The sequence below is a fragment of the Chaetodon auriga genome, chromosome 15 (genome assembly GCF_051107435.1).
Source record: "Chaetodon auriga isolate fChaAug3 chromosome 15, fChaAug3.hap1, whole genome shotgun sequence".
Lineage (NCBI taxonomy): Eukaryota > Metazoa > Chordata > Actinopteri > Chaetodontiformes > Chaetodontidae > Chaetodon > Chaetodon auriga.
Genome location: NC_135088.1, coordinates 8032504 through 8059906, shown reverse-complemented (window position 1 = coordinate 8059906; position 27403 = coordinate 8032504). Strand labels below are relative to the sequence as shown.

At 42.6% G+C, this 27403-nt stretch overlaps 1 protein-coding gene across 5 annotated transcripts in view; it reads right to left on the bottom strand.

Annotated features, from left to right (window-relative positions):
* gabra1 (gamma-aminobutyric acid type A receptor subunit alpha1) overlaps nucleotides 1–26460 on the bottom strand; it is a 30827-nt gene extending 4367 nt beyond the window's left edge. Inside the window, exons 1-9 of one of the 5 annotated variants that reach the window (XM_076750966.1) lie at nucleotides 25442–26460; nucleotides 23865–23970; nucleotides 19536–19648; nucleotides 18366–18433; nucleotides 16377–16597; nucleotides 14058–14140; nucleotides 12743–12886; nucleotides 11778–11930; nucleotides 526–728 (exon numbers count right to left, since the gene is read on the bottom strand). In XM_076750966.1, the coding sequence (XP_076607081.1) occupies nucleotides 526–728; nucleotides 11778–11930; nucleotides 12743–12886; nucleotides 14058–14140; nucleotides 16377–16597; nucleotides 18366–18433; nucleotides 19536–19648; nucleotides 23865–23944 (1065 nt within the window). In that variant the 5' untranslated portion in view covers nucleotides 23945–23970; nucleotides 25442–26460. Of the gene's footprint in view, nucleotides 1–525; nucleotides 729–11777; nucleotides 11931–12742; nucleotides 12887–14057; nucleotides 14141–16376; nucleotides 16598–18365; nucleotides 18434–19535; nucleotides 19649–23864; nucleotides 23971–25263; nucleotides 25399–25441 lie in introns of those variants that run through there. The other 4 variants (XM_076750965.1, XM_076750967.1, XM_076750969.1 and 1 more) reach the window with 4 other exon arrangements.
* Between the last annotated feature and the right edge of the window lie 943 nt (nucleotides 26461–27403).

The window sequence follows — 27403 nt, the reverse complement described above, 5'->3', positions numbered from 1 at the left end:
TAAACAGCATCTGGGAGGAGATTGCAGAGTGTGCTGCTGCTAACTGCAGCACAGAGACAAGTGGAGCAGAAAGCACAAGATGAACACTAAACTATTAATGTTCATGCCATGTTACTCAAATTGCATTTTCTATTAGATGAGGTGGTGACAAGTAAATGTGCCATGCCTCATTCCCTCAACAGCTAAGTGCTAACTGTCCTGCTGAATGGCTCTTTGAGAGTCCATATATATAATTTTTATAATTAGATCTTTGGTAACTGGTGTCTGGTCTGATCATGGGGCTTTCCTTTCCTAGGTGCATGGATTTGCCCTCATTTTGCCAGGAGGTATTTTGCATTTTGTTTTGGTAAAGACACCGACATTGTAGCTGAAGAAATAGGGTTAATAAATGCAGTCCAGTGCCTTATTATCACCTAACAGTCAGTCAATCAATCAGTCAATCAAGTTTTTGTGAATAATCTCCATTTTCGTCTATGAGGATCTCTTAGGAGTGTACCTAATACAAAAAACGGAGGCTTCAAATACCTTCTCTGGCACCACACTTTTCCCGTCCCAGGCGTAACCCCTCTTGGTGAAGTAGTTGACTGTGGCAAACTCAATGAGGGCCGAGAAGACAAAGGCATAGCAGACAGCAATGAACCAGTCCATGGCTGTGGCATAGGCCACTTTAGGGAGAGAGTTCCTGGCGCTGATACTGAGTGTGGTCATGGTCAGGACAGTGGTCACTCCTGCAGGGAGATACACAGACAAGATGGATACATGAAATCTGGTCAAATGTCAGATAATTCACTGCCATCGTTACTCATTTGTGTAGCATAAGTGTTTGAAAAGAAAATATGAAGAGTATGTCAGTGTTATAAATGCTATCCACTAAGATGAATGAAGTCATTGTCAAGTAAATGGCTGGAAACAACCACCTTCATTAATTTCCTAAATGAGAAATTTCCAGAACAGTGGTGTTGTGACATGAATATGAATTTACTGTTGTTATAATCTAACATTGTGTGAGAACTACTAAATTATGTATCAGGAAACTAAAATGGAACAATTTTAAGGTACCATCTTACAGGGACTTTCCAGGCCAAGTTTTTTTTTTTTTTTTTTTTTTTTCTCCATAAAATCAAACAAGCAAGCAGTTCTTTCACATTAATCTATGTGAGCAGCTGATGCAGTCTTGCAGCTTGTGCTTTTAATAGACTCAGAAAGGTAGACTTCCACAGATGCAGCTGGAAGATGCAGTTGGCCTCAGAGATACTGCTGCTGCTGACTAATAGCAGGCAAAATAGGCTTTCTGACCTGCACACCAATGCGCAAGCCGTTATAACAAAATAAACAATGAAAAAAGCATCCTTTAACACAGCTGAGGCATGTTTTTAAACAGAGGGCATCATATGAAGGAGCACATGTCAACCCTGGAAAACCAAATCGCTAAACTACAACATCAGCGACTGAACGCTGAGGGAGAGGAACTGGGTCAGAGCATATCTAACGATGCGGCGCTCATCACAGAACAGTCTACTGCAGATGTTTACACACCACATAACATCAGCCCGAGCAGCAAACAAGTCACAAATTCAACCCGGGCTATCGTGAAGGGAGCTGACGAACAGCTGGCTTGCACAGGAATTATGAAATATGCAGAGAGGACCCTCCCACACATGTGAAGAGAGATGTTTACGGAAAAGTGCACATGATACCCCAACTTAGACACACATCCATGTTTGAAAGATGCACAGAAATGCCCGACCACCTCTTAAAATCCTCTCAGCCTTATTTCAGACTTAAAATGATAACATTAAATTTGCTTTTTGGAAATGTTTCCGTGACGCTGAGCAAACATCTGGTACTCTGCTGCAATCTGTTATTGACTTTTCATAGCTACAAAAACAAATAAACAAGCAAAGCCTCGTACAGTTAGACTTTGTATTGGATTACATTATATTGTCCTGTAGGGTTTCTCTTATTGTGTCCACCACCTCCAAGTCACAAAAGTAGCTGGTACCCAGTTATTGCACGTGTTCTACAATGTTACTGGTTCCCTTCCGAATTCTTCTTCTTCTTCTTCTTCTTCTTCTTCCTCCTCAGCTCTGATGAAGTGTTAAGTGATGAATCACCGATTCCTCATCCTCCCACTCTCTTTTCACATGCTTTTGGCATTGCTGACTTGGTGCTGTGACATGAAGCATAAAGGATGATTATTATGTTCTCATTAGTCAGAGCCAAATAAATGATTGGTCACTAGCCATAACTGAACAAGACACCTCTGATGGATTCACTGGATCTGCATAGTAGGTGCGCAGGGCGTGTGGTCACACATTTGTGTTGTTCATTATGGCTCCAGTGAGAATAACAAATAAATCGGTCAAAGTTATTTATTCTGACGTAATTTATTGTTGAAATTTGTTTCAGAGCTTTTCATCGCTTGTTCTTTAATCAAATGTCCTGCATAGATAATTTGTTTAAATTGATTAAAAAGTACACGCAGGGATAATCAAGAGTAACCGCTGCCTCATCATCACACACGGTTTACTTAGCATGAGCACAGCTTGTACAAATGAAAAACCAACGGTAGCTTCACATGAGAGCGGCAATGTTCAGTTCCAGTAAGGAAGGACACAACTCAGGCGCGCACATAAGCCATGTCCACAGAAAGGGAGAGCAAGAATCACGAAAGTAGCCACAGTTGAATACACTAAGATGTGAAGTATAAAAGCCATTTTTCTACAGCAGTTAGTGTATTATTAGAGCTGGCCATGCTCTGCACGGTACCCACAATGCGAAGTCGTGCATTGAATGTTTGTGATATGTCGTTATGGGAATGTATGGCAGCAGGGAATACAAAAATGTGAGGTGATGCATAGATTTCCATCTCAGCTCAGAGTTACATTTATACACAGCTAACTTGCATTAGCTAAAAAAAAAAAAAAAAAAAAACCATTCTGGGGGAATACATGCTGCATTTTTAGGAACAATAAATATATAAATCCAACACACCCACGTAAACACTAAATTAGGTGCTGGATCAGTTATGCACAAAACAATTCGTATTATGTTGTTTGTTTCTCCCAAAGCACCTGCTGAAGCATGAAGTATGATTACGGGGGTGATAGTTATATTAAGGCCACAATAAGCACCTGGTTAGGAAAGAGCTGTGCTTTTGGGTAGAATAAATATAAAGAGACACTTCAGAGGATGAGGTGTAAATGTTAATGTCAGAGTTCAAAGCTTTGTTCAACCTTCAACATTTCTCTAAGCTAGAAAGACTTTTTGTGTTTTTAGTGGATCCAGGGGTGTTGGACTATGGGGACAGGGGACTAAGTACACAGGGTTTTCATGTGAGGAGGGCCCATGAACATACTAGAATGAATAGCCATGGATTTGGGGAGAGCTGCAAGTTTACCTAAATTACTCCTGCAAATTAGTTACATGCAACTGTAGGCTGTCAGCACATACAGTTGTAATGTGACCGGATGCACCCGCTTGGTGTCCCATTTAAGACCAGTCCAGGATTGAGAACAGTGTGTTGAGTTTTCCAGTGGACTTGTGTCTCTAACATCAAGGTGTCACTGCTTATGAGGTGGGTGCCACAATGTTCTCCATAGGAGAGCAGCCAGTGCGAAGTGATTTTGCCAGCAGTCATGTGAATTTACGGCCTCAGCAGGTGCTGGAGCACAAAAGCGCATCACCTCACATCCATCTCTTCTGTTCTGAGAGCTACGGAGGTAAGATGGAGTGAGTGCAGATGAGTATTCAAAGGGATATCTGTTATGAGGGACAACGAGACAGCCCAAACACATGAGAGGAGGGAGAGCGAAGGCCTTTTAGAGACACTTGGGTAAAGTAGAAGAAGGGATGGAGGCAGGTAAGAGAAGGTGGACTGAAAGATGGGTGGAAACAGCGCGGTGTCAATCTGTCAGCTATTTTGTTTGCCAGTAAATCAGTTAATTTTGTGGGGGCGGATGAAGGCAGCACCACTGGGTATTACACAAGTCCTCACAAAAGCGCCCCGATGCTTGGAATCATATATACTTTACTGAGTTTGACAAGCTCCGTTGTCATGGAAACAAGTCTTCCAACTCCTCCAACGTCTTAATACCACGAGAGAAAACGAAAAAAGAAAAAGAAAAGGGGAAAAACGCTCGGTTTTAAGGTTTGGAACAATGCATGATCATTAAGTGTTGGCTCGCTTTGTTCCTCGTGTGTGTGTGTGTGTGTGTGTGTGCGTATGTGTGTGTGACTGTGCTAACAAGGTGGACAGGTTTCCCACCTCCAGGAAGAACGATTCCCCTCTGTGTCTGTTTAGTGATGGGCCTTCGCAGGAATAATTTAGAACAACTAAGTTGATTCATTAGAACATGACTCCAGAGCTGGTTTTAAATGACTCCATTTGACATGTTGTAACTAATAGACTTGAGGCTTTGAAGGCTGTTAATGAACAAAGTCACTGATCTGGAAAGTTCTAACTGGATTAATAGTGGTGTAACTCAATTCTTGAGAGTTCCTTCCACTCAATTTAGCTCAGTGTGAACAGGCACTGACACTTGATTTATATGATACATGTCTTCGAACAAGCTTTTTGCCTGTGTTTGCAGACTCATGCGTGCACTCACACACACATGTGCAGGGTGGTGGGAGAAAAAAAAAAAAACAGTAAAAATATAGAGAAAGATGGTGGGAGAAAGCTAATCTGGGGAAGCTAAATTTATTTAAGGTTGTGAATGACAAGGTGAGGCAGACTATTTCAAGGTGGGAAGGCTATGACTGCTGCCTGAGGCGAGGAAAGTTTGACATAACTACACGAAGGCAAACAGCCCAAATGTGCATTTCTGGAGAATGCTGGGAAAATAATGTCCACTTGGTTAATAGGTTTCTGACATAGCAAGGTAAAGCTTATTGAAATTTGATTTAACGTCTATCGGGGTAATCAGTCTGATAGACTTTTAGTGCTCGACCGCCTGTAAGAAGCCGCATATTAGAAAATAAACTGCTCCAGGCACGGCTAAAAATAAATGAACGCTCTTTGAGCTGAACTTTGTTTGTCCCTTAAGGTCAAACAATTTATTCAGCATAAGGTGCAAAGTCATTGTTTATTATTATTATTATTATTATTATTGATCTTTCTGACACTTTATTGTTTGCTCTGTTGGTTCCAACTTTAGTACTTGATTGACAACCCTTGAATGACAGGCGTCAGCTAATCTGACCAATCTCAAACCAGTGAGTGAAATGTACTGCCCTGCCATTGGATAACAGCCAAGTCTCTCTCTCTCTCTCTCTCTCCCTCTCTCTCTCTCTCTCTCTCTCTCTCTCTCTCTCTCCCTCCCTCCCCCCCCCCCCCCTTGCACTCTCTGGTTCCAGGCAGAAATGTGCCTCTGACAACGTTTTGACTGAGTAGGCAACCAATCAAACATGACAATCAAAATGTGGGACGAGGTCAAAAGTACATTGTGAAGTGAGAAGGCAGCTCACTCAAAGAATTCACCGTCCTTTGTGTGTGACTTAAAGGCCGTGTCTGGGCCGGATGCTAAAGAGGGCCCCGCAGTAAAGTTGCTGTTAATGAACTGTTTTACAAACTGTTTACTGGCACAATTACACCTGGACAAGGACGGTGCCTGTTACACATTTGCAAGGATGCAAATACTCTTTTATTTTCGAGGCTTTAAGAAGATGTTTAAAAGACTCTTAAAAGCTCCTCTAGTGAAAGGACTTTGACATCAGGGGTGAACACTTGGTTGGGGGAATGATGTTGAACAGATATTAAATGTCTCCCATCTTGAGCTTCACGTCAGTCACTCTTTCACTATTTGACCACCATCTTTCTCTGTCCAAACCCTAAAATCCAGTGCTTTTAGCTGCCTAAACTTAACCACAAATACATTCAAGAAAATATGAAATAAGCTGTATATAAGTTTATTTGGAGACATCAGAGTTGCCTGCATGCATATCACATATCATTTTAGTCTTTGACAGTTTTTCACTGAGAGTCAGTGTTGGTCAAGTTACTTACAAAATGTAATATATGACATGTGCTTGTTACTTTAAAACTTTGAAAGTAACATGTTTCTTTATAATGTTACTGTCTGTGTAGAATAATGCGTCACTGATCACACTTTTACCAACATAGCTGTAGAAGTACAACGAGCGTTACCTTTGGCTATATATTATGCTTATTTTCTGGTTTGTAATAATAATGCTATTGCTACTATAGCCTCAGCATAACCTGCGCTCTATGGTGATGCTAGCTTACCTTACGACTGGTTTTGATAGGAAATTTGCTGACAAATTTTGTCAGTCCTGTTTTTCTTACTCGCGTGTGTCATGCAACAGATGCACTCTCATGTTAATCTATGCAGCTGTCTGCACCGGCTCCTTGCAGGCTCGCGTCTCAGCTGAAGCATTTGTTTACGCTTTAAGTCTATTTTTCAACAATACGCTCATAAACAGCAGGTTTATGCACAATAAAAAGCCACTGAATAAATATAACTACTTTCATTTGCAACCTCTGCAGAGCAAAATGTGCTGCTGTCTGCACGCAGACAGCCTCATATACATACACACACATACACAGACACACACAACTCTTTTTGCACCACATTCGTTAAAAGCTGGAGCTCAGCCTACATTTCACATCATGCCGTGCTGGACTCAGTAGTTTAAGTTGGCTGTTTTATATCCCAAAGTGCTACTTGTCCATTAGTGTTTGTACAGCAGTGGTTGTAACGAGTCTGTTCATTGTGGTTTATTGTTCAGTGTGGTGGTTTCTGTTGGTAATTGTCATTTTTGTGCTGGTTTTATAGTTTTAACCATTTGTGAAGTGGCTGTTATGCTTCTTGATATTAGCTGTATGTAACAACAGTGTCATTTTGAGCTGCTGGTAACATATTACATCACATACTAACAGTAATAATAGCCAGCTGAAATGTTATTATTTATGTGTTCGATGACTTTGTTGTTGCGAAAAGGTAATATGCTACTGTAATGTGTAACGAGAACACTGTTCACAGGAAGATGTAGATGATGAGCTGGATCTCATATTAATAAATTAGTGAATTTGCCACTGCCGTGTAACTTGATGAATGATTACTGTGTAAGGAGTTGTCAAACAACTTTCTATATTCCCTCAACCAGTCCCGAGAGTGAAGGTGTCTTTGTTCAATGTCTATCAACATCTCCCCTGTGCTGCAGCTACTCATTTATTCATGCCTTATCAATAACTGAGGCCTCAGGGGGGCCTGCCTCAGAAACACATTACCTTCAGCATCACAACGTCACCTCCCATTTACAGAAATGAAGAAATAAATTGACATGTTGATTGGCGGGTGAGTTAAATGACTGTGCCAGCACCACAGCTGTGGGAATTGTGCCACATACACACACACACACACACACACACACACACACACACCCAATGTATCAGCTAGTAATCATGAATTTATGAGCTCCCACTGGCACACAATCAGCATGTGCACATATAGTGAACAAACACACGCACATAGATACATATACGTAACACATAAACACGTGCTCCCTTATGTGCATATACACAACCAAACTCCAATACACAACCACACACACACACACACAAACACACACAGAGGGAGTTATTCCTTAATGAGCAGATACATTAAACAGCTTTATGGGAGAACCAATAAATACCCAGCCAATCGCTCCTAAAGACGAGAGAAGGAAGCGAGCTAATCTTCTGAGCGCCGCTGTCCCTGACAGCTTAGATACAGAGAGAGGAAGGGGAGAGAGCATATCAGCACCATCAGAGGCTGCTTCCTTTTGGTTTTCATTTGGACTGCAAATAAATAAATTGCCAACAGTTTTCCACCATACTGAACTAGCTATAAACTAATCAACCTCTTAATCTGCACAATGATGAATAAGATAACTCTACCCACTGCTGTGTTTTCAAATTGCCTATTCATCTACAAGGCAGGCTTTAGGAAAGAGATTTAGAGCAGAGGCTGTGCTTCATAGACACAATGTGATTTGAACAGTGTTTTCAGTGCCGTGCTGGTCCATGTTAATGGGGTTTCTGTGTCAGCTTTAGACATTTACGTTGGAAACATAAACTTGATCACATCTGTGGTAGTATTACAGCAGTTGTTTGTTTTTATTCTTAGTGTCGGTGCGTCATGTGATACATTGTAATTCTGTCCTGAAATGAAAACAGAGAGAAAGCAAGCTGTGAATAGGTGTCTGCAGGAGGAATGACTAAAGTGCATTTGTGCAGTTTAGTCATTCCTCCCACATTAAATGTAATATTAAAAACACCATATTTTCTTTTAGGAGCTTTTCTGTACTCCTAGAGCCTTGGAATACATAACATTGCTGGTTCCAAGTCTGTATTTTTTAATGTAATGTTGCCATGTCAATCAGACATATGTGTCTTTTTACGCCTTTCATCAGGCATGACCAATACGGAAAGAACTACAACGCTTGCGTTATGTTTCGCACCTAGTTCGCAAGAAAGAGCGGTGGCACAACTGGAGAACAGCAGTGAACTGACAAGTCATAATGTGGTATGAAGGAAGATGAGCGTTTTCTGTTCTCTCACAGGCTGCATCAACAGTGGATTTTACAACTTGCTTTGCCTTTTGAAGATTTAATTAATGACCATCATGGCCATGAGTGATGCTCTTCCCACTTCACACATTGAATCCCCCTAATCAAAATTCTCATTAATTTCATCATTTATTAGAGAATTGTGCTGCCTACTTTCTAATATCCAACAGTGCACAAGCACGGAGACATTAAACTGGTACTCTCGTTTAACTCCTATCTGCCCACATGTTTTTTGTGAAGGGTTTTGCAGAATATTCAATTATTCATACATGCAGGTGGCATTACTGAAACGTGAAAAGACAGGGCGGCAGTGATGGTCTGATTGTCATTTTTGTTTTCTGGATTGTTAAACCAATTTTATTTTCCTTTTGCATAGGAGGTAATAATTAAGTGACACATTTATTGCAGTGCTCTTAATAAGGCAGAACAGTGTGTGCATTTAATATCTCTCCATGTATTTCATTTATTCTGCATTAGACTTGCCAAAGTGACGGCATTCAATCTAGACTCGTGCTGTGTTGGGAGTGTTAAACCTGGGACGAACCTGGTAAATTTGCCGTTCTGACTTCAAGGTAAAAGTGACCTGGGCACTGATTTAGACATGAGACACACTGTAAAATTGCAATCACATATCACATAATGGGGTTCATCTCTAAAAGGGACCTCAAAACTTCAGTACATCAAGTGTTATTTGTGTTTATCAGCATTTACAACTGGTCCTGTCAAGCCTTCAGCAGCTGTATGTAGATGCAGAGCATATAAAAGCCTCTGTCTGAAGACAGCTCGGTGTACTCTTTCATCCTAATAGCACTCGACACATGTACAATGGTTTGATATACCACATAAATCCTTGACTTAGATGATAACCAAAGGATTAAGATGGCAATGAAAGATCCTGATTGTCTGCTATGTCTTTTTAATGATTCATTTACAGCGATATTGACATTGTAACCTCTTTGAAGAACAGGCTCATTCATCTGCTGTCTCAAATGATGCATATTAATCACATGAATGACCTACCTAGTATAGAGTGATGCTGTGCTGCTCTGCGTCTTCATAAAAGCGTGTACATGTGTTTATTCAACTGCGTATGTGTGTTTGTGCACATGTGTGCACATGCTGCATGCATGTAATCTCGTGAAGCAGAACCAGCAATGATAGCATGAGGGACACACACATGCCCTAGATAGTTGTTTGAGTCTAATCTAGGCCATCCTCATTTCCCCTTGACACGTGACGAGCACCGCAGGTAGCTAGCTGTGGCAACGCACATGCATATGCAGCTGAAGACACCAAAACATCGCAGAAAGAGTACAAAAATCTGCTGGAGACTGCAGAGCTGCAAAATCTGTTGCATGTATAATGTTTCTGTGAAAGCTCTTTAAGTAATGGGCCAGGGGAGACACTCACTGACATCCACGAGGAGAGAGAGAGAGAGAGAGAGAGAGGGAGAGGGAGAAGGAAAAGAAGAAGAAAGTGTACAGGGCGAGGTAACTCAAGGACATTCTGCCTGCTGCTGTGCTTTGCTGCTACAGAGCATGCTGCAGACTAGCAAGAGCTTTCCTTTTGGGCAGCATTATGTAAGACCTTAGTGTGACAGACAGACAGATACACACCAGATACACACACACACATACACAAACACACACAAACACTCACATACACATGACCAGACACATGCACACAACACACACAGACGAACACTTACATCACACACAGGGAGGCACACACACACACACACACGCACGCACACACAGTTGTGGACACACATTCAGAGCACGTAAATCTAAATTCACACTCAGCCTTGCGCTTGAAATTCTACTGCAGCCAGCCACAACTGATTAAAGCTCATGTTCACCTCGATGGTGCAGAGACAGGATAGAACAGAACAGAATAGAAATACTGCACAACAAATTTCCGACTGAATGTGTAATTACTCAATCAGTCTTTTTTTACATTTGATACCCTTCAAAGGAATAGTTCGCTTATTAGCTTTCTTGCTGTGAATTAGATGAGAAGGCTGATACCTCTCTGTCATCATTGTGAGGTTGCTGGGCAACCAGCAGAGATACCATGCAACCGGCCACTGTTTACCAAGAAATGATTACAGCATGTTGTCCTATTTTGTGTTGGTTCTGTCTATTTCTGTTTGTGTACAGATTAAAAAAACAGATACAACATGCAAATGAGTGAGCTTTAGAGGTGTTGGTATTCCTGAAGCCAAGCTAGCTTTTTCCACCCCCTGTTTCCAGGCTTTCCGCTATGCTAGGCTAACAACCTTCCAGTTCCAGCTCTCATCTAAACCTCCTCAACAAAAACAATCGCAAAACATGCCTTTAAATGATGATTTTTGTCCATATCAGAAAATCTTCCTGAAATGATGGCACGTGAAACCGTCACGCATTCGTTTCACTTTGACGGCCATTAAGCTCAATCCACATTCTGTGGTACTGTGAGCCAATCGATCGATGGCCCTCTTCTTCATTTTTGGACAACTGAGGTGTTGCCTTGTAGGAAAAATGAATGTGTGCTATGCACATGGCAGAAAATACTGACACTCCAGGGGCATTGACAGCTGCATGTGGAAAAGCCGTGTGTCTCACAGTTGCTTCTAGTTAATCTAAAGCCAAGTGTCAGTATTTTATTTTAGACGGTGTTACGCTCATTTATATTAAGATAAAAATCCATATACGCTCATCATTTTTTCTTTTTTACAAACCGGTAAACGAATGCAGTAAGTGGTGCATTTAGAGTGAAACAGCTCAAACGATGTTTGTGATATTGACATAATCAATCCTGCACAGTGTAGTGTGAACTCATTAATATGTTAACCAATCATAATAATGATGGATGAAGCATCATTTTCAAATCATAGCATAGTTCTTTCAACCATGTAATACTTATTAAGATTATATTAATCATGAGTCAGCTGTGTTTGCAAGGTAAAATCAGTACATAATGTCATATTGTGACATCATAATATCAAGAGGCTATGTTGTGTATTTGTTCCATTTAGAGGGACTTTTCTCACATCTTTAAGAAACCCAGTTTGTTTGTCAGCAGCACTGTAGTTTTTGACTGAGTGCCTAATGTCCTGTCATCATATCTTCCACATGGATTTCCCAAGAACAGATTTGAAACCTTCTGTTGATGGATGCGTTTCTCTACCCACAGATGTTTAGAAGAGAAGAGAGCAGACGACTCACCAAAGACAGTCCTGGCAGGGACGGACTCTCTGTTGAGCCAGAAAGACACTTGGGATAGGATGACTGTCATGATGCAGGGCAGATATGTCTGGATCACAAAGTAACCAATTTTCCTCTTCAGGTGGAAGTGGGTTGTCATCACCACATACTCTCCTGTGGTCAGTAGACAAAAGACACGACGAAGTCAGAGAGAAAGCACAGACAAACTTTGTGCTTTACTTTTAAAATATATATTTAGAAGATCTATTGTACCTGTCCCTATAGTCTAAAGCGTTTTTCTCCTAAATGGTTTGTTGTGTTTTGGCCTTCAGTTTTATTGTAGTTGAGATTTATTGGAACAGTTATGGGCTTCATTTGTCAACAAACTCAATACCCAGGCATGATCCATTTCATCAGTGCATTCAGACCCATTCGCAGAGAGTACAACAGTTACAGGAACAGCACTAAGCTTTCATTTGGTTAGAACAATATGTTGATTTTGAGTTTACCAAAGACATAAATAACTGCAACAAAAACAATTGAATGCATTTATACACCAACATAGCGTATTCACTCAAGCTCGGTAGACACAGTCACTTGGGAGCTTGTTGCTAATAAAGCAAAGTGTGGCCTGGGGGATCGGACTGTCTTAAGCCGTACTTTGTGCCTGCAGCTCGCGTCACTGCAAACAGGTCACCCATTTTATGCTGTCACTAATTTTTGCCAGTATCAATTGAGAAAGGAAGAGGTGGAAATGGCCAGTAGGGAAATTATGAATCTGGGACATGGCCTGTCATACGTGAAGCGACAAACTGACGCCGCTGACAAACTGATGGGAAATTTGCAGTTTCGGGCCATTGGTTTGTTCAGAGACAGATGAGAAGGTAAACGTTAATGTGTGGGTGTCGACCTTTAGTCTTTCTCAGCGGCTTTGACTGGTGCAACGCATTTCACAGTAAGCAGTTTGTAACCTTGCTGAAACCTACCCGTGCTGGACTGTACCACACCAGAATCCACACTCTGCCCCATCAGATCGTACTGGTTTAATCTGGATCCATCCTCTGCCACCACCACAGACTGGGCAGCCCCTCTGGTCCACACATACACCACCTCTGCTCGAGTGTAGGCATCTGACAAGGACGAAGAGAGTGAAAAGTTCTGAATTATTTTGCTGCTGGTTGCCTTGCAGGGGGATGCCAGGTGGGAAAAAAAAACAGACAAATCTGAAACGAGGTTCCCTAGTTTTGTCTTACCTCATCTCATTTTGTCTCATCTTGTCTTCTCTCATCTCGTCTAAGCTCCTCTCATCTCAATTCTGCCTGTCTTGTCTCATTTGCTATTTAAGCACATTATCCTTTTCTTTCACCTTGTTAGAGTGCCTGCTAACCTCGTCTCCACTGTTTTATCTAATCTTTTTTTATTATCTAAGCTCATCCCGTCTCATATGTTGTTGTCTCGTCTCCAACATTTTACCATTTTTTCGGGTGATGTCGTGTCACATCATGTCATCCCCAGACTTACAAGAAAACAAACAAACAACATCCCAGCAGGACGACATGACCTTAAAACAGCCAAGTCAGTCTTTCCTTCCCTCTGGCCACCCAACCTGTCAAAGCTGCAGTGTGGCTCGACCACTGCAGAGGAAAGGATGGCTCGACTGCAGACTGCAGCATAAGGAAGAGAGCTCATCACTGAAATATTTAGGGAGTGAGTTCAATTTAAAGGGGGTTAAGGCTCGGTCCTTTCACTCTCGCTGTGCATCTGTCTGAAGAATGGCGCAGAGACAGTGTGATGTTCACTTTTCTATCTGTTTCACTTTTGCTGTACCCCTCCCACCTCTCATCCACCACCCCCTATGCCTTTCTCACCCTTTAGTTTTTCTATTCTTGTCTCCAACCTCCATCATTCTATCTCTTGTTATGTCTTCTCAAGGATGATGCAGAGTAGGGGTAGCTGTCAGCGGTGAGCAGCTGGTGTGATGTTCTGGAACTATTACAGAGAGTGCTGCCTTGGATAAACACAGGTCTGTGCGCTACATGCCTGCCAGGGTCTTGCAGGGTCTTGCAGGGCCTGGCAGGGTTGAACGGGGGGGACCAGAGGGGCCTTGGCAGACAGTTCCTCTGGGAGAACAGCTGTTACCACACTGTCATCCCTTATCAGGGACTGGTGCCGGGGTCGGGCTTCCAGTTGGAAGAGGCAGCGACAGCGTGTCAAAGAGGCATATGTGTGTCTGCTTGCTGTGTTTGTGTGCATTTATGTGCATGTAAGGTAAGGCTGTGTGCGAGCGCAGAGGCCACTTACAGCTGCCAAACTTCAGCGGACAAGCATGGGCATCCATAGGGAAGTCTTCCAGGTGCATGGGACATTCTGCTCTTACTGTAAGCCTAGAGAGAACCACACAGACATGGATAGTGAATTAGAAAAGCAGCTAGAAAAAGAAGGGATAACACAGCGTGTGGCAAAGTCAGGAAGGAAGAAAGCATGGTGGTAGTGCTGGTGGAGGGCGGAGGAAGAGGACTGGAAGAATTATGGCACAAGAGTGATATGTCTGTACAGTGAGGCACCAGGAACATGTGGAGTACTTTTTTTCCGCTCCAGTCTCTCAGCACCAAACACTGTCAAACTGCAGATACTTTCCCCCAAACCAACAGAAAACGCTCCAGTTCCCTGAGCTGTGGGTTTCTATTTCCTGACAGCTTGGTGAAAAACAGCATGTCAGGCCACCCGTGACACACTAATCTCCCATCCATCCCTCATCTCGCTCATCTGTGACAGCAATATGGGCTCCGCCTCTACCCCCTCCCCCCGCTAGTAAACATGCTAAAACAAATGTTTTACGATCCTCGCCTTAGACGTCTCACATTAGCATCGCCCCGTGGTGTGCGTCAAGGTTTGCACTGCCTTTAAGCTTTTATTTAGCTCCTTTTCCGCTGAAGGCTACTGAGGTGCCACGAGTGGTTCTAAACTCAGCTCAGCTGGTCGTACACCTTATCTTCCTGCTCGCAGCTGTCAGGTAGCATCCCCAGAGTGATAAATCATGACAGGATAAAACTATTTTATTTTTCCTGGTGAGCACCACAATGGAAAAAATGACAAATTGTACAGGATATTTGCAAGGGCTTATAAATGGCTGAGTATAATCTGTAAATTCATAAAAATAAAAAATAGAGATTCAGTAGTGTAGTAAATAATCTTTGTGTGCAAAGAAATATCTATGTAACGATAGAAAGTGAAGTATTATGTATATTCACAGTTGAACATGTTTCATGTTTAATAGAAGCTTATTCCTATGAGTCAAAGATCTCCATCATTGTCCAAAAAACATTCAAAACACATCAGCAAACCACAGCATCGGTGGCATGTTCCTTCATTACCATGAACATGGATACTGTAATTTATTATGAGTCAATCCTACATATGTCATCCTGGTGCCATAAATGTTTTCTAGTTCACCAAATGTGTACTAATCCGCAGCTGAAAACGGTCCCCAGCAACTATTTACCCAGTTTGAATAATGTGTTGAGCTGTTTTAGGAAACTACTGAGAAACTGTTTGTGTTTGCAAATGGTCTTGGGGCTGCATGCTACAGATAGTGTAGGGAAGTCAAATCGTATTGAGAGACCGTAAACGCATTGTTGGTTTTGGTTGTTTGATGGGATTTGGTGAAAAATATGGAATAAAGCTGGCCGTATCCTTTGAGCTGGAATCATTGAAACTGTCACCAGTCATGTTTCCACATAAAATTACATCAGTCACCCTCTTTTCAATTCAGGCAATATAGGTTCAGTGAGCCCTTAACCCTCCGTCCTCTTGAACAAATGAAGTGCGCACTGATATCAACCCTCAGAATCCCACAACCCGCCGGTGGGTTTAAAAGGCTTGTTTTTTTTTAAAAGGTCACCAAAATGTCACCATTTATCACAGCCAGAAAATTAATCATCAGATTTTCACCTTTCTGACCGTCATTGAACATATTGTGCGACACGAATGCTTCAGTCAGGAAAAATAAGCAAAATTAAGCTTAAAATTTTGATGTTTCACCAAAATCACTGTATTTTCACTTTAATTTTCACCAAAGATAAACCGTTGGCACGAACCACTACATTTCTTCGCTCATCAGTGCAGCTGACAAAAATTCAGTGAAAGTGAACAGAGCTGCAGGCTGTGTTTACACAGAGCAGAGAGGGGCAGAGGAAACCTCCAGGTTTGTAGAGGTTGTAAAAATGCAAATACAGAATGTGGAGCCCCGGCCCTTTTTCCTCCAACGCTGGTAACACTTGTGGGCACTTGGAAAACGTATTCCTTTTATTCTGTAAAACAAAATATCAAAGCAGTTCAACTTTTTGTTCTCTTCTTATGACTTATGGCATTAGAAGTGTGTTGTGCTGCACAAAAGACATTTTTGAGTCCTCTGTACTTCCAGGCACAAATGTGCTGTTTCCATCGAGGTGCAGGTCTTATATATTGCAGTGAAAGACGAGCCCACAGTAAAAATGTGACAGGGTAAAAAAAAACGCCTTGGTCTCTGATCTCTGCTTTTTCTTCAAGCTCAAAAGCATTTTAGTCTCTGGCTTGTTCTAAAATCCTTCATTGCACCATCATAGTGGAGTGTCAGCCTACCTCATGGTATACAGCAGCGTGCCTTCCTCTGTGATTCGCAGCAGCTTGTTCGGCATGGTCATGTTGTGGGCCACTGACTTTTTGCCATTGTGGAAGAAGGTATCGGGGGTCCAGATCTTGCTGGCCATCAGGTTGTTGAGACGCAGCACGGCCATGGGGCCTTTGAACTTTAACCTTTCATCCTTCCAGCTCTGTCTGAAGAACACATCAATGGTGTACTCCTACGGGTGGACAGTGAGGGGTCGGGGAAAACAGAAGTCAACAAAGAAGTAGATGAAAAAAATAAGAGGAGCCAAAACCCCAACCTCGTAGCTGGTTTTTCTATCTACTACAGCTGGTTTGGGGCAGATGCTGAGTTATCCAACATTTTTTTTTTTCCTTTTCTTATCCTTCCTCATATTCTCGCTTTTCCCTTTTTCTCTCCCTCGTGTCACTTTGACTTTCTTACGGTAGTCTTGGCCTAGTTTCCCTGCCGGTGACTGTCTCTTCATGTTAACGGCTTTGGCAAACCTAGGGAAGATCTAGTGGATAGTTTTCTGGCTGGTACCTTTAAAAAAACGGCTTTCATTGTTAGAGTATAGAAACTGCTCTTCCTGTGGTTGCCTTTCCATTTTCTGTCATTTTATCATTTACATAATTGTGGTCTGGACAGTTTAATACGCTCCATGTAAGTGGTGGGTCATTTGGTATTTAGTCATTTGGTATTGCATTGTTAGGTAAGTGCCAGGAATGATCATTGTTAGCATTTATCTTTAGGGAAACTTCTTTTCTCAGTAATCTAAATTACACTGGACACAAACAGGAAGAACTGGACGCAAAAAATTAGGAGGACATTTCATTTTGGAGGCAGCTAATGACTATAGCTGTGAGCAGATTTTAATGGTTCCACATGACTGCCCGGCAGAGTAAAGGGAGCCTGTAAAAATTACAGTTCAGCCTGTTTTTTGTTCTCTCGCCCACCCCCACCCTCCTACTTTCCACTCGGCCCGCGTAAGATCATTAGTATGAACTGAAACAGAGCTTCAAGGTAATAGAGAGGGATAGGGAAAGACTGGAGATGGAGAAAATGTTCTTTAGCTCTTCCTTCTGGCTTTAACACGGCTGCAAAGTAGTCTTGGGCTGCATGTCAGCCAGTGCAATTAACTGAGATTATGTCAAATAGAGTACACACACTTCACGTGCAGATAACAGGAGTCTTTTTCTTTTTTCAAGTGGTAAAGGAGAGGCAGGGAGACATTTGGATGAGATTAATTGGTTTCCGGTGCACAGTGCAAAGAGCAGATGCTCATGTTTGAACAGCCCACAGCTTTTTTTAGACAGCATATTGAAGAAATCACAAAAGTGATGATTCATATTTTGATGTAGCATTTTAATTTGATGGTGAAATTTCTCAACTTTGTCATCAGCACCTACTGTCATCACACTGCAGCGTTTATCAGTAATCTCAAAATGGGATTTAACAACAGCTTGACTTTCCGAATCACAGCGACACATAACGTAAACTGTGGCTACGTTTGCTGCAATTTAATTACATTTCAGGAGTGGAAGAAGCATCAGCATCTTAATCTGGTACTTCTAGACAGCTGCAGTTACATTTTGGTCGTTGAACCTCAACATCTACATATTTCTTAGCTTCGGATATTTCAGTAAAGACATATCAGATTTGCTGTTTTTAATATTCCATAACAAATACACAGGGGGTCAGAGTTCAAAGATTATTACGGCATGCACATAAAAGACACATGCAGCCTTATTTATGAGTCAGGGTGGCATTTATGTAGAGTGGGATTACAAACCGTGCAGCAGAAAATACGTTTTCACACATGTGACAGTTTTATTAACACATCAGGAGTTAATGGAATGAATCATCAAATTAATAATCATCTTACAGCTCAGAGCCCACAGTGTCCAGAGAGGTTAGAAGACAGGATGGAGGGTGGAGGGATACGGGGACGCTAGTGACATTTACAGAGGCGAAAAGAGTCTTACCATGTCATGGTCCGAAACTGGCCCAATACTAGTCACGAAAATGTCAGTCTTGACTTCAGTTACACGCTCTGTTGAAGCAGGAAATTGCCAGAGTGAGTGACTATCAGTGGCATTCATTAGCCCTTAACTACCTGTTAATACAAGACCACCTGGCTATAGCCTCTGATCCATTCAATCTATTCAAGATTATTTTTAACACACACAGACACACACACGCATCGGGGAAAAAAACACCACCATAAAAATGCCCATTTTTGGATGTCGATAACCATTTCTGCTGGTATTGGTTTCAGTGTCAGCTCCATTACCCGGACAGTGGTTCAATCTCTTAATAAATTCGCGCATTGCTGTATTACTGAAAATATGCCACTCTGGTCCCATAATACTGATAGCCAAAATGGGTCCAGTGGGGATTCAATTGGAGGGGGTGGCAGAGGCGATGTGGCGAGGTGTGTGTGTGTGTGTGTGTGTGTGTGTGTGTGTGAGGGTTCGTTCCTCGTGATTCTGAAACCGAAATATGACAGCATGATTTATGAATGATACCCATCATAATCCATAATTTCTTCCCCTTGGCTGCTGAACTTCTAGCAGGCCTGCTTTTATTCGCCTGTCTGTTTGATGTCTGCTGCATCACACTGTGCGATCCTCAGTGTCCTTCACACACCAATTCTCACATTATCTGTCTCCCTCTTTCCTCTTTAACTCTCCGTTTCTTTCTATTTCTCTATTTCTCTCATTTTCTCTTTCTGGATTTGGCTCTCTGTCTTTCTGCCATTTTGTTTCGCTCTCTAACAATGGACAGTTGACAATAGAGTGAAGAGGAGCCCACACAATAAAATGACATCCGCTGTGTGCTCTATTAGAAGTGCTGGCTTTATGACAATTCACAGTTTCACAAAAGCAGCAGGTGAAGAATGAGGCTCCAATTGTTTTTCTTTCTTTCTTTTTTTTTTTTTTTAATTATCACACACAGAATCTGACACTAAAAGCAAACCCACCTCCATAAGATTTAGTCATTTATTACTATTTGTAGTTATGTGGAAAGTAGGCTATTTGTAGGAGCACTTTGGATGATATTTGCATTTCTATGAAAAAGGAAAAAAAAGAAAACAACGTTTCAAACAGTCACCGCGAGGGATAAAATACATTCAATGACTTGAGTTTACTGACCTCCCAGTCCTGGCCTGAGGCGATTGTCATAGCCATCCAGAAGGCTGTCTAAGATCTTGGTGAACACTGTAGTGTTATCTTTCTGTTCGTCTGTCATGCCGTTCTGCCCAGAGCTGGCAAAGCAAAGCAAAAGATTTAAAGTCGTCACAGCTAGAGTCCAAAACCAGAGTCACAACTGCCAAAAGAGTAAGACCGAACTCTGATATGAATCATATATCAAAGACCAAAAAAAGTGAATCCCTGCTCTGTAGTTACCGAGACCGTTCTGGTGAAGAACACGAGCAGGAGAGAACGCATCATGAATGACATTGTGTACAAAAAAGTCTTATATGACACTTACACAATTCACAGTTTACAATTCACAATGTGTGACCGTGAGGTTTTCAATCATAATGATATGAGACGAAGGCGCAAATGTTTGTTCAGAGGTGGACAATAATATCTGCTAATTCAATAATATCAAATATCTCATTGGGCCAATTAATCCTGTATTATCGCTTTGGAAAATCTGTGTATTAACAAAGGCGTGTTTGCAAGTGTTGAAGTTATTGTTATCTGCGGGTTGTAAAGCTGGGCATGCAGAGCATACACGTGCATGCACACACACACCCACACATAGGCACAATCTCACGGAGAGAGAGAAATCATAATACATTATTTATCCCTTAATATGGTCTTTTAGACCACAAAGGCCTTGCTGAATGTACTCTTTGAACATGAAACAAAATGCTTAGAGCAATGCCGAAAACAGTCACAATCAGTAATTGTGAGAGCAGAGTTTGCAGCATCTCCACGCATAAATATTTCAAGACACTCATAATCAGGAATACAGCCCCTAATTACATTAAGTCTCATAAAAGCAGGATGCGGCAGGAATGTTTATAGAGCATGTGTGTGCATGAATGTGTTTGCATACCTGAATCAATGCGTGAATGGACCGTAGGCTCAACGTCTGTGCGCGCATGCAAGCTTATGTACATATGCATATGTTTGCATGTGTGTTTGTGCTGATAATAATCAGATGAAAGTCTCTAACAATGTATTGTGTGCCGCTAAGCAATCACCCTCTCCCGCTTTTCATGCCAATGGCGAGCGGTTTGATTGCATGCTAAATAAACAGCAAGTGTTTAGAAACAAGCTCTGCTAGCTGAATGGCTCCAAGGAGAGGGAGAGGTCATCAAGATTAGTTAGCAGGGACCTGCAATGGGAGGGAAGGAAAAGTAGGAGGGATGGCGGAAGGGAGAGTGGCACTTGGAGAAACATGCGAGGAAACCTCCAAAGAAAAGACAAAGAAGAGAAAACAAGACGGAGATAACGGAGATGGAGGAGGCGGAGATAAAAGGCAGAGGAGCGAGGTGGGGAAAAGGTGAGAACACCGTTAAGTGAAACAGGGGAGTGGCGTTTCAGAGAGACACGGCTCACATTCAAAGCTGTGGGATTGAGGCAGATCCCACAGCTTTGAATGTGAGCAGCTAAACATTTTGCTTTCTAAATAAGGATGCGGCATCCGCGTCACACATGGATTTGTATAAAAGGGTTAATGCGCATCTCTCTGCCACCAATTTCCCTTAATTCGCAAGCGTCCCTCTATCTGCCAAAAAAAGAGGACCCTCTGAAAACCGAAGCCTGCATTAGAACTGTACAAACTCTGATGAGCAATTTTGTTTTGCGGCAATCTTGAAGGTAACAGCTTTGAAATACTCACATTCAAAACAATAATTAATCTGTTTTGTTCAGGTCTGGGAAGCCAATTATATATAAATACAGGAAGCATAAATAGGATCCATGGGACGTCAGCTGAGGCTGAAATAAAACACAACCTCCTCTTCCCTCCCTTCTTAATATTCCTGCTTTCTACATTTTTTTTAGGCATTTCCAAATCAGAGCGAGACACCGAAGCCGCCCCAAGGGTTGAAGTCCTCTTGTTATAGTCAGAGAAAACAAGCCAGCTCTTTCAAGTTCACCAATAATTAAAATACACTTAATAGGACACATACAAGGAAAAAATCCATCCTTATAAGTCATTAGCAATCAGTGGAAGCAATGGTGTAAATGATTTTTTTTGTTAAAATGAATGAACATATTGATAAAAGGGCACACTGTTTCATTGTAGTTTGAGTCAAGATACCGACCAGTCAAATTCCTCATCTCAACCCAGGAGAAAACCCAAATTTGTACATGCACTGACTAATATGGCACGCATATTTTATTTTATTTAAGGTAGACATTTTTTACAGTGACATATGGGAAACTTCGGGTGGTGGGGAGTTTAAGGTTGCATGTCAAGGAAAAGAAAATGGAGAGGGAAAAGGTGCTGTGGAAGAATACACATGTTTATCAGCCAGGGGCCACTTCCTCATAAAACATTGTACACCATCCCCATCTACAGGTCATCTGAACAGCAACAGTACCGTTCACACTCTGCCAATGTCTCCCTCTTTTTCTCTCCTTCTCCATGTTACTGTACCTCTCTCTCTCTCTCTCTCTCTCTCTCTCTCTCTCTCTCTCTCTCTCTCTCTCTCTCTCTGTCTGTCTCTCTGTCTCTCTCTCCACTCACTCGGATATCTAATTATAAGGCAATTTCTAGCGTTGGCAACATACTGTAGCAGAGTGCTAGGTCTTCCTGATTACCGTGTCTCGTTGAAATCCCCCTAGGTGTGTGTGTACGTGTGAGTGTGTGACTCTGTATTTGACTTCAAAACGGGGACTGGATTATACAGTAAATCTTTGGGTGATAATTGCTTTGCAGTTTGCAGTGACAGTCCCTCAGTAAAGTAATCAGTACTTTTACATTTTCTCTAATGTGCTCAACACACAGCACATCAAACCCTGTAAATCAGACCCTCCACTGGCTAGTCAGTACATCTCAAACCTAAGCCACAGCCGTGATTAATCAGTTAGAGCAACTCAAGAGACGTATGGCAGTGCATTATATATTTCAAGTAGGACACGTTCCATCTGTGTTCCGCATGTGCTCTGGGCGTGAAGGCAGAGGCATGTTGTGTGTACTGTATGGATGTGTGTTTTTGTGGCGTGGTTGCTGTCACTGAGAGAGAAGCAAGCTGGACCATCTCAAGACATCACTGTTCAAGTCAACCGCCTGCGACAGTTCTACTGAATTATTCAACCGTGCAGAAAAGCCTGATCCCTTCAGTGTCTCCAGGGTTCTCCAGAAGAACTACAGTCGGATGAGAGCTAGAACGATCTCATGCAGTTGCAACAGCTGATGAATCTTTGGTGCCGTAGTTTTATTTGTCACCTTGAATGTTTGACTGGTATGCAGGTTTTATGTACTGTAGTGTTCAACGTCAAAGTTATCCACATTAATCCAAGGAGTGGAGTCAGATTATGATGCCTTGAGGTATGCTGCACACGAGCGGCTGCCCAGCATTTAAATCATGTGGGAATTAATGCAGTTTCAGTCACATGACAGTGGATCTCATTGCTGTCATCTCTCATCCAGTCATTCTCTCTCTTTCTGCTTCTGTCTGCCCCTGGTTCGGTGACATCCAACACCTCGGTGTTGACATTGAGAAGTGTGTCTGTAAATTGAGCCTACCATCTCTGCAGTCACTGTCAAAAACACGTGTGCACAAATCTGTGCCAAACATCACGCTGCAACACACATCATCTGATGGGCATAGCCAAGGTCTTAAAACTGAACAGCTGTAGGCCCACAAGGCTCGTCAACCAAAATAAGTGTTACACCGTGGTAACATGGACAGGGGCTACTTTGGTTCCTCATCTCCTCTCTTTGTGATGCATTTCTTATTATCTTATGCAATTATACACATGGAGGTGTCCTGTGGGGATGCCCCAGTTACAACCACAGAGGATATGCTCTGTAAGGGTGTAACCCAATAAAGCAAGCAATAGGCAGGAAAGCAGAATATCAGCCTAGCAGGTGCACCACTGGCTGCTCCCTTGGCTGACTGCCTGACTGATTTACTGACAAATTTACTAGCCAGTTGACTATTTGGCAAGCACTGAGACCAGCATTAAAAGGTAATTGTCCTCTCAAAAGAAGAAGAAAAAAAAATTCCATATTTTGCCCAATGCAGTGTGGTCTGCACAGTTTGTCCTCCAAATGTCATACGTGCGATTAAAGTATTCCAGTAATATCATGATCATATAGGTAACACACAGCTATGATAATGAGCCCACTGAGTGTTTGTCTCACATTCAGTGTATGGCTTCAAATCCCAGTCATACAAACAGCATGCATGATATGTGCAAATTAGTTGTGGCTTTCATATATTTTGAATTATCCAGCGATCCATTGTAATACACTGGTGCTACATGCATCTGTAAGTCAAAGTTTGCTCTTACCTTTTTGCACCCAGTACGCTGTTGGCCACAAGCAAGCAAGCCCACAGACACAGAAAGGCCGTCCTGCTCCGTCCACACATAGTTGCAATATGAGGACCTTTCACTGCTGGAGGTCAAAGAGACAGAGAAGGAACATCATTACCAAGTCACATGAGCCAGTGGTCCACCGTGAGCTCCAACATTTCATCACATCAAGCGTCAACAAACATGTAGATGCTCTGAGACAACAGCCAACGTGGAGGTGGAGGATATGAGGGAGACCTTGTTCCTATAGAGATGCTTTATGTGAGGTTTTTGGTCCTGCTGCTTAACATCTCTCACAGATTCACTGACAGCACATGAATCAAACCAAATGGCCCTGCCACATGCATTGGGCCATCACATGACACACGCACTTTACATCATTTTGAATTATGTCACATTGACTGAGACATATTCTACACCCTAACTATGTTGGAGACCGGATTTAAAATAGCTGCTCAGCATGTCAATGATCAGATAAAGATCCAGTGTAAATACGACTTCCATAACTGGTACACACGCATAGGGTATGGCTGCATCTGTAGCGCATAATGATTAAGAATAAATAACAAGGCAACACATCATCGACCACATAACACCCTGTGTGAGCGTGTAGCACCTGTACACAGCCTCCTCTAATACCCTGCAATGTGAAACGCGGCGGTACCGCAATATCAAACCAAATCCCCTAAAATAAGAGCATTTGCGTCCTCCTCAATCATTAAGCTATGATGTCAGCCGGGTCATAAAGTATGTAAGCAATTAGCCTGCGCTATTGCGCATGCAAAACACAATGCTCAGATTCACGGTCCATTTTTGAAGGCAGAATCTATGTGTCCGCGAGAGGACCAATTACTTACTTACAGGAAAGCGCAAAACCAATATTTGTCAAACGAGCACAAAATCCTGCCACTGAAACACAGCCCACATAGAAGACAATGCCCCTGCTATACTTGCTTGTGACGCTCCAAGGTGCACTGTGAGCGGATGGGTGTCGGGGGACGTACAATGCTCTCTTAAAATGAAATAAAAATAAAATAAATCCTCTGGTTGACAAGGATTTGACAAAGCGGGGATGATGCAGATTAACGAATGGAGGAGAAAATCCCGCACAAGCACACTTTCTAAGTTATTCAGAGGAAATGTCACCCTCTCCCCGACGACATATGAGCGAATTTCATCTGGATAGAAATTTTGCATGCAACTGGCATCCCTGCAAGGCTGGTCTAAATACATGCATGGCGATCCAGTGCGTGCGTGGCGGAGTAATTAAGCAAATGTGCGTTGATGCTGTTTTATTCGGCGCGCTGTCCGTGGTGCTGAAACCAGGCTGCCTCCCGTTAAAACCATCAAGCGGTTCTTGTTTGCCATAAAATACCCCGCAAACGGTCCCAAATTCGACGGCAGACTCCCCCTTCTCCCCAATGAAACTCGTCTTCGATTCTAGCGGTGTCCAGCAACACAAACCATCCCTTTCTAAATCCGAGTGTTACTCCCCTCTCCCCTTCTTCTGCCTGACAAAAAGGCGAGGGAAAAAAATGGAGAAAATCACTTACAGCAGATGAGTCGGGGTATATTCGGTGTCCGCTGGCTATATCCTCAAACTTTTGAGAATATCTTTTCCAGCCGGACTGAATGAGAAAAATCCTCTGTGATCTCAGATCTGACGAATTTTAGCTTGAGGCTGGAGAAGCGGCTGCTGACGATATGCGCAGGTCTCTCTCACTGTTCATTGGTGGTGCTGTAGTGAGTTGAACTCTCTCAGTCTGTCAGCAACAACAACAAAAAATGTTCCTCTAAACTAACAAATCTGCTCTGGGTACCGAGGTCTCTGTCCAAAATAAATGTTTTTAGTTCATCAATCGTGCCGGTGAATAAAGTGCATGGCAAACAGACTGTGTCCAAGCGCAGAGCGTTTCATTTTAGAATAGGCTGTACCAGCCTAATATAAAGACTAGCCCGCCCATTTTATATGCAGCACAATTTAACTTCCACTGCTATCGCCCTAATCTCTTTTCGGTGGCTGCTAAATAAAAATCCTCTTAGATTTTCAACTGGGATCCCTTGTTTTTTTTTGTACCCATCGCGCTTTCTCTGTCTCGCTCCCTGACTCCTACGTGATGATTTCCACGGGGATAAAATTGACATTTATCAAAAGACCGTCTCGCGACGAGGACAGCTAGGGCATCTTATGGACAAGAGTAGCAGTCATAAAACCGACAGTAAGTACTTACGATGAAGGAGAGAAAAAAAGAGAGAGAATTAAAGACGAATGGATGACACGGCTCGGATACGCGCGCACGCAAGCAGGGAAAAGACACCTCCAAAATGTTAAGATAATCGTGTTCCCTCACCAGCTTGCACTGATGAGACGAGCCTCCCTCTGCAATAAAATCCCCCCTCGAATCACTCACCGACTCCTAAAAGCCTGCGTTTCGCATCGAGGCAACAGCACAGCGTCTCTGTTTACAGCCAAATATTCTGCTGCTACAGCCGCGCCACTCAAGACTGAGCTCAGAACGGCGAGGAGCGCTGAGCTGCGTGCATCTGCAAGGGAGGGAAAAAAAATTGGGCTGATGATACCCAGCGTATATTTTTGTAGTCATCTGCGTATTTCAAGTTAAACTACAAATCAGAGGACATTTTCATCAGCAAGGACTACAGCGGGAGGCATGGGGGGGGAAACAAGGGCATTCTTATGGGCAGTTTATGATCATGTCAGTGTAATTCTCGGTTGCATAAGCCTCGTCTAAAAGCCCAGCTGTTGATTTTGGAACGCTTTTGACAGAGGAGCAACTCATTTTTCGCCTTCAGTTTTGACTCGGGGTTTATTTTCATTAGAGCAGGCAGAGTGAGCTGGCAGTGTAGTCACGTCAGTCTGGTCTGCAGTGCAACGTTTCCTCTGTGGATGTGTGTGAGTGCGAGTGTGTGTGCAGCCTCCTCACGCGTGGTTAAAGTAGTGCATGTGCGTGATTAGTTATGAGGGACGTCACGGGCTTATGTGCCTCTGTATTCACTGTGTTCAATAAGAGGTCTATCTGTGTATCTACAGTCCAACTGGACGTCGTTTTGGGACGGACATGTCACATGAACGTCATTTTCAAACCTCCTAAATACAACTAAGTTAGAATAATGACCAATAATAATCCAAATATATGGATGTGTGCACTTCTTCTCCCTGTTTTCTCCCACATTTCGTCTTCGTAACCTAATGCCTCAGGTGCACGCGCCTATTTTAATAATGATAACAAGGAAAAAAAAAAAAAAAAAAAAAACTCCACCACCCCACCGAGCTCCTTCCCGTAGAGTTAATGCTACTGTAACGCAAGTGGAGTACCATTTCAAGCTGCTTCCCTTCCCTCAAAGACAGACGCCACCGCTGCATGTGACTCGATTTGCCTCTGCGCGCGCGTGCACGTGCGAGCATGCATAACCAACACGTGCCCGCCGTGCACGCCCGAGACGGATAGCGGAGAGGGGGAAAAGTACGACCGTCGTCTCTCTGCACACGCACGCAC